This window comes from Loa loa (genome assembly GCF_000183805.2).
Source record: "Loa loa unplaced genomic scaffold supercont3.502, whole genome shotgun sequence".
Lineage (NCBI taxonomy): Eukaryota > Metazoa > Nematoda > Chromadorea > Rhabditida > Onchocercidae > Loa > Loa loa.
In genome coordinates, this window is record NW_018108682.1 from 1 (window position 1) to 5907 (window position 5907).

The 5907-nt window shown below is 37.1% G+C and overlaps 3 protein-coding genes across 3 annotated transcripts in view; 2 read left to right on the forward strand and 1 right to left on the reverse strand.

Annotated features, from left to right (window-relative positions):
* On the forward strand, positions 1–1935 carry LOAG_11946 (hypothetical protein). The gene is made up of 4 exons (XM_020448448.1): positions 1–47; positions 146–323; positions 421–762; positions 1589–1935. Exons 1-4 carry the CDS (start codon positions 27–29, stop codon positions 1903–1905), a joined length of 858 nt encoding a protein of 285 aa, XP_020301410.1. The 5' UTR covers positions 1–26; the 3' UTR covers positions 1906–1935.
* A 1870-nt stretch (positions 1936–3805) lies between these two features.
* LOAG_11947 (Sm protein) lies at positions 3806–5497 on the forward strand (the record flags this gene model as incomplete). The annotated part of the gene is made up of 4 exons (XM_003147463.2): positions 3806–4005; positions 4460–4544; positions 4616–4791; positions 5181–5497. 4 exons carry the CDS (start codon positions 3806–3808, stop codon positions 5404–5406), a joined length of 687 nt encoding a protein of 228 aa, XP_003147511.1. The 3' UTR covers positions 5407–5497.
* A 155-nt stretch (positions 5498–5652) lies between these two features.
* LOAG_18761 (importin beta family protein 6) overlaps positions 5653–5907 on the reverse strand; it is a gene marked incomplete at both ends in the record, with an annotated part of 8579 nt that continues 8324 nt past the window's right edge. Inside the window, 2 exons of the mRNA XM_020451423.1 lie at positions 5653–5730; positions 5839–5895. Of these exons, the coding sequence (XP_020304793.1) occupies positions 5653–5730; positions 5839–5895 (135 nt within the window). The remainder of the gene's footprint in view (positions 5731–5838; positions 5896–5907) is intronic.

Genomic DNA, 5907 nt, shown 5'->3' on the forward strand with positions numbered 1-5907 from the left:
AGAAGAAGAGGAAGCACTATGATTCCATGAAGATCTGCAGTGGAGAGGTTTGTACCTTTGCTTTTCCTTCTTTTTATAGTTTCTATGGGAATTTTGAAATTAGTTGACTTTACAGGAACTTAGGTACTAGAAATTTTATATTCAGGTAAATGGTTTACTGCCGAGTTGTTCGGGACTGGAGGATATAAAATCGGAAGATGCCGCCTTACATCGTGATGACACATCTCATCCACGTATTCTTATGCGTATAACGCGTAAAAATAATATTGTATCAGTGACAGATCCGCGAACGAATCATATATCTCTGCATATAACACCAAAAAGTAGTCGGAGTTTTTCTGTATTCTAGCTTTGTAAATATTTCAATATATCTTTTATCAGTTGCTCATTGAATTTCTGTTTGTACTATTTAAATTTAAGGCGAAGTTGATGAAGGACGGGAACCTCCTCTGAAGGTTCCAAAGTTAAAAATTCGGCTAAGTCGAAATGGAGAAGAGCACGTAGTTGATTCGGAACCAGCAAAGGATCATATATCGAAAAGTGCACCTCATGAGAAGGATAAGTTGGAAGAAATGAGGTTTGCAAGTAGCGATATTGACCGGCTTGACCGACACAAGCGAGTAGCAGGACTGGATCACAATCGGAAAATGACCATTATTATACCGAAATCCGTGATTAAGAATTCGTGTGCATCTTCTTGTAACTCCGGCAATTCGATCTCAGCTGCTGTCAGTTCTAATGCACAGTTCTCACCTAATTCAGGTAATTTATTTTTCTTAGTAATCGCTTATGGTTTATCCGAATTTGTTTTGCCAAGGCTATTTTTTCATCTGGAAGCAGTTCTGCAATCTCATGTATCGGTCCCTGATCTGTTATAGAATCTGATCTAGACTAAGATGCAGTGGTGATATGAGCAAATCCAGTATATAGTAGTAATGGGCAACTCTAATATATATAGAAATAAGCAACTACAATGTACAGTAGTAAATGAGCAACTCCAATATATAGTTAGTAGTAGTAGTAATAGTAATGTTTGAGGTTTTTGTTGGAATCTAATTTATAATTTATTTTTAGTTATACATATTTACCGATTGAAAATTTCTATCATATTCATATTTAAATTTAGGTATTTCCTTCGCAAGAGCCTATCAGTAATGTTGCATTACTGCATCTCAACCACTTTCCCATTCTTTCATTGCCAAATATATTTGGAGCTATGAGTTTCTGTGAAGAACTATGAGTTTCTCTGAATTATTTTTTTTACACTTGGGTATGAAAGAAACAATTCAATCTGTTTTTTCTCCTTTCGTCTGTCGAGCAGGGGACTGCTGCACTTAGCTTGCGATTTTACTCTCGGATTACTCTTTTCCTGAAAGGCTTAAAAAGATAATTATTTGTTTTTCTTCGTCTTTTGCGTTGATGCATTCAAATAAAATACTGTACGAAGGTTTTGGCAGACGTAACAGATATACAAAAATTTTAATGGTACATAATGATCGTAACAGCGGAAGTTCGACAAATGTGGTTTCCATTTGCATCTAATATTTCTTGAATTTATCCAGGACTAAGAGTGATCATAATTTTTCAGAATTATCGGATGAGGAAGATGAGCAGCTGCGTGCACAGGCTGATAGCGTCATCAGTCGTTTAAATGACTGGGGCACGAAAAATCCTGCAACGCGTCAAGCTGATGCAATTTCTCGGCTGGTTGGTTCTGCACCGTTAATGACGCCGGTTCTAGATCGACTTATTCCAAATGACCCATGGTTTTTTAGAATGGAAGTAAAAAATCACTCAAGAGTTGACTCCAATGATATTGCCCCTTCACGCATGACATGGCTTGCATCTGCTGCCAGTCATCCGCGCAGTTTGAAAACCACAATCAGTATCAGTAAGCCGAATTAGAGTTGAAGTTTTCCTCTTTTTTTGTTTTTTATGGCGTCTTCACTTTCCATTTTCACATGGAGGGACATTTTAGCTTTTCTTATTAAGCCAATAAAGTCTTGGAATGCATTTATTTAAGGAATTGTTGGGAATCGTTCTACATCTTCGAGTTAATTGTTTATGGTTAAAATTTTAGTCAATTTCTCAAGTTAAAATTCACTGGTAGGACAAAAAATTCGCGAGAAATTCTTTTTTTGCACGAAATCGAAATGGAAACACACAGTCGCCTCTCTATTGTGCGTATGTCTATTTGAGCGCGGGTTTTAATGTCTTTCTACTGCTTTTGTGGTGGTGCCTCTGTTACAGTGAATAGCTACTAATAAGGTGAACAGTTTTAATTTTATCACAGTTTGGTTTGTTTTGTTGCTCTTTTTCTATATGAAGTAATTTATCTCACTATCCTAGCGGGGATAATAAATTCAGTTTTGGCAACTTCTAAACAAATTTCGTAAACTATCGAGGTGGTCAGAATTTCATCCACATCGTCTTTTGTTTTTAATTTTATTCTTGAGGAATACAGATCTGTAATCTTTTTGAAAGTCCTATGTCCATTCATTCTGTGCGCTGTGCGCTTCCTTGGACCATTTTCTAGTTCGGTTTTTCGTAGTTCCCCTGAAATGAATTTTGTTATTCACTGAATGCCTTGAACTCAAAATATTCTCTTTGCTGCTAACATTTTTTTCCTCCCCCCCCCCCCTCTTCCTTCCTTTATTCATTTCATGTTTCGTTGTGGTGCTTCCCTCTATAACATTTTTTTAAAGTGCTGCTAGAACGTTTTTTCTTACGAATATTATGTATTTTATGGATATATGTGTGATGTTGTCCTTTTTTGTATGACAGTATGTTTCCATTACAAAAATTGGTTCATTGTTTGATTCTTTCAGTTCTAAATTTTATTTTTGACTTTGAAAAGTCTCTTCCTACAGATTGTACAATATTTCTGTACAGGTCCGAATAGTGTACGCGTCTTGGGTCTTTTTTCATTTTTCTGGCCCCTACACATACCCACAAACACATACACAGTATTCTAATCTCAAGCTAATCTAATTTGGCCATTTTGTCCATTTTGTCAATGTTTTAACTTGTTCGTTGTCTTGTTTTAGTTTTTGTTTGAGAAGGAAATGTATATTTTTAATATCAAGCTGTGTGTATCAAAGTAATGCGCCTGTTCAGAAATAATATGTAGATATGGAGTATAAAGCATTCCGCAGTATATATGTGAGTGTATTTTATGATTTTGCTGGTTAAAAAATCGAACTTCAAAATGTTGTTAGTTTTCCACACTGTTTCCCTTTATTCTTTTTATGTGGGGAATGATAACTCTCTAGAAAGAGAGATATCGATGGGAAACAGATTCTGTAGAACAAGTTTTGGGTTGATGGCTAGGTGGTTAAATTGAGAAGTTATGAATTTGGCAAATGTCGCAAACCACTCTTCATTGTCAGGCAGCGTTCTTAATTTTTGTGCACGACTCGTGAATCCGGTAGATGGGAGACAGTGTAAGGAAGTAGTAGTCATGCACGTTGAAGTGATGTAACAAGTGTAACGCGGTCATGTAAGCAAATTTGAAAATACAGTATATCAAACAGTGGCAAACGCCAATGTATCCAATATCTCTACCCATTAGCGTGGCGTTGGAGGTATTCCCCAATACGGCCGGTGACGTAGACTCTCATTTCGACATACCGATGTTTTCCGAGTTCCTGGGGGGTTTAGCACAGGCAATTTTTCCTTATTGTGGCAGCATTTCAGTGGTTTCATTCTTCTAATAACAAAACTTTTCATTCGATGTGAATTTGTTAATGTGGGGGTAAATCCTCCATTTATTCTCTTACTGTGTTATTGCAGAGTAGCAACTGGTATGAATTTCTTTTCTTCGAGTTTTAATGCTGAAAAGGTTTTAAATGATCTTAGACTGTCCATCACTGAGTCGAGAAGTTTCGAATCAGTTGATGAATTTGAACAATACTTACGGAACACGGATGCTGCACTTGTCGCGCAATTACAAAAGCTAGAAGTTCGGGGAAATTTAGAGAAGAAATCATTTACTGGGCTCAACAGGTAAGCTACGTAGACTTGAAAGGATGGTGAGATTTTAGATAATTTAGTTGCAAAATGTGAAACCAGACTTCAGAATGCTCGTCAGAGGCGTTGGCCCCCTTATACCTAGATATGAAATGTCGATGATTAGCCTCGGGGAAAATCTTTTACCTTTAATGACAAATTCTTGTAATTCAGGAGCTCATTCAATAAACATTTTTGGAGAGTCAAACATTATATTTCGTAATATTCTCTCCACGCTGTAGCGCTGCAGCGCAGCGCTGATTAGTGCGTGTCAGATTGGCATGACAGCGAATTTCGACTCTAGATGGTGCTGTCCAGCCAATACTTTTTCAGTGCATATTTTGATATGTGCATATTTTGAGAGGAAATGAAAAAAAAAAAAAAAAACCGAGTATGCGGACGGTGTAGATGGTGTAAATGAGAATTTACAATGAATCAAAACTTATTTTAGGGAAGCTCGGCTATCACAGATGTGTGCACGAAGAGGAAGAAACGTAACTGAACCTGTCGAGCAGTTAAAAGGAAGCTTCAATAAAGTGACGTTTACTTGGTCAAATCAGCATTTATAGCTTTCAAACTTCAGTACTTGTGACTTCGCTACTTATAGAGATGGAATAGTATTAATTTGTTCCGAACAGATCAGCAGGGACCAATGAGACGCCTAGAGGAATGCATGGAACAAGGACATTCAGTATGTATTAGTTTGCGAGGACGAAATTGTGTGAACTCTTTCATTCAAGCAAAAATTGTCGCGTTTGATAAGCACTGGAACCTGCTGATAAGGTTTGTCATACACGGTCACGAACTAATCGAAAATTTTATGCCAACTTTTTATCTAGCCGTAACCTGCTACCTTAAATTTTGATTTCGGCATTTCTGAGATATAGTTATACGTTGAGCTACTGGTAGTCTTAAAAGCAAATGCTGGTTCCAAAATGGTCATAAAGCTAGAGATGAAATCTTTCATATTCTCCTGACACTTGAAACGACACGTGCTGTACACTTAGCATGATTTCAGGTGGAATTGTGTTTACTCAAATACAGAAACATCGTTTCTGTCAAAGTAAATACAGTTTAACTTTAAAACTCAATCCAACATTAAATATTCGTAGTTGACAAAGTTTAGTGAGCATTCAATAAATCACAAGCGTATAAATCAACAAGTAATACAGAGACGGTGATGAGAGTTTCAAGCCATCAGTACGAATGAACTGTCGAGCTAGCAAAAGTATGCAGATAACAGGACCACACCAATATTCTCAAAGCCAGTGTGAGAGCAGGGAAGGTAAAACAGAAACAATATGGCGACGTCATCTACCGTGTTCTCTGATACGTGGAGACGACGTTGTCCTAATATTCGTTTCTCCACGATTGCCTGTTAAGCACTTCTTACGGTAAGTGCGTTTGCAGAGACTTTTATACTTTGGTTATATGCAGTTTGTGGCAAAAACATTTGGAATATTTAGGGATGATCAGCAAAGAACTGAGAGCGCAAGGAATCACGTATCAGATCCCAGAAAGCCTTTTCGTCTTTTGCAGGATAACGCCAACAAATAAACACTTCACTGTGATCTAATTTCGCACCACAAAACAATGCATGCATATGATAAAATTATTTTAGAAATTGGATTCATTCCCCACTCTTCACGGTGCAATACCATCCGCTTTCATTCTCCTCAGCTGAGCATACTGCATATCCAGGGCCTTTTCCAGTTGTTTACCCTATAATTTTTCGTAGCTTGTAATAAGGATATGTGTCGTTTTACCACAATGTAAACATCTTACACTAAAAGTATACTATTTCAAGTTCGCAGCAAATTAGACACTTACCTTATAACTAGCTATACACTGACAAAAATTTCGGGCAAAATCCGCAGGAAAAAACAACTGCAAACATTG

Bases quoted from the DNA above. Each gene is read 5' to 3' on its own strand.
- LOAG_11946 (XM_020448448.1), top strand. From the start codon at position 27: ATGAAGATCTGCAGTGGAGAG. The intron at 324-420 runs GTAGTCGGAGTT...TTTAAATTTAAG, and splicing joins TCTGCATATAACACCAAAAA to GCGAAGTTGATGAAGGACGG. The intron at 763-1,588 runs GTAATTTATTTT...ATAATTTTTCAG, and splicing joins ACAGTTCTCACCTAATTCAG to AATTATCGGATGAGGAAGAT.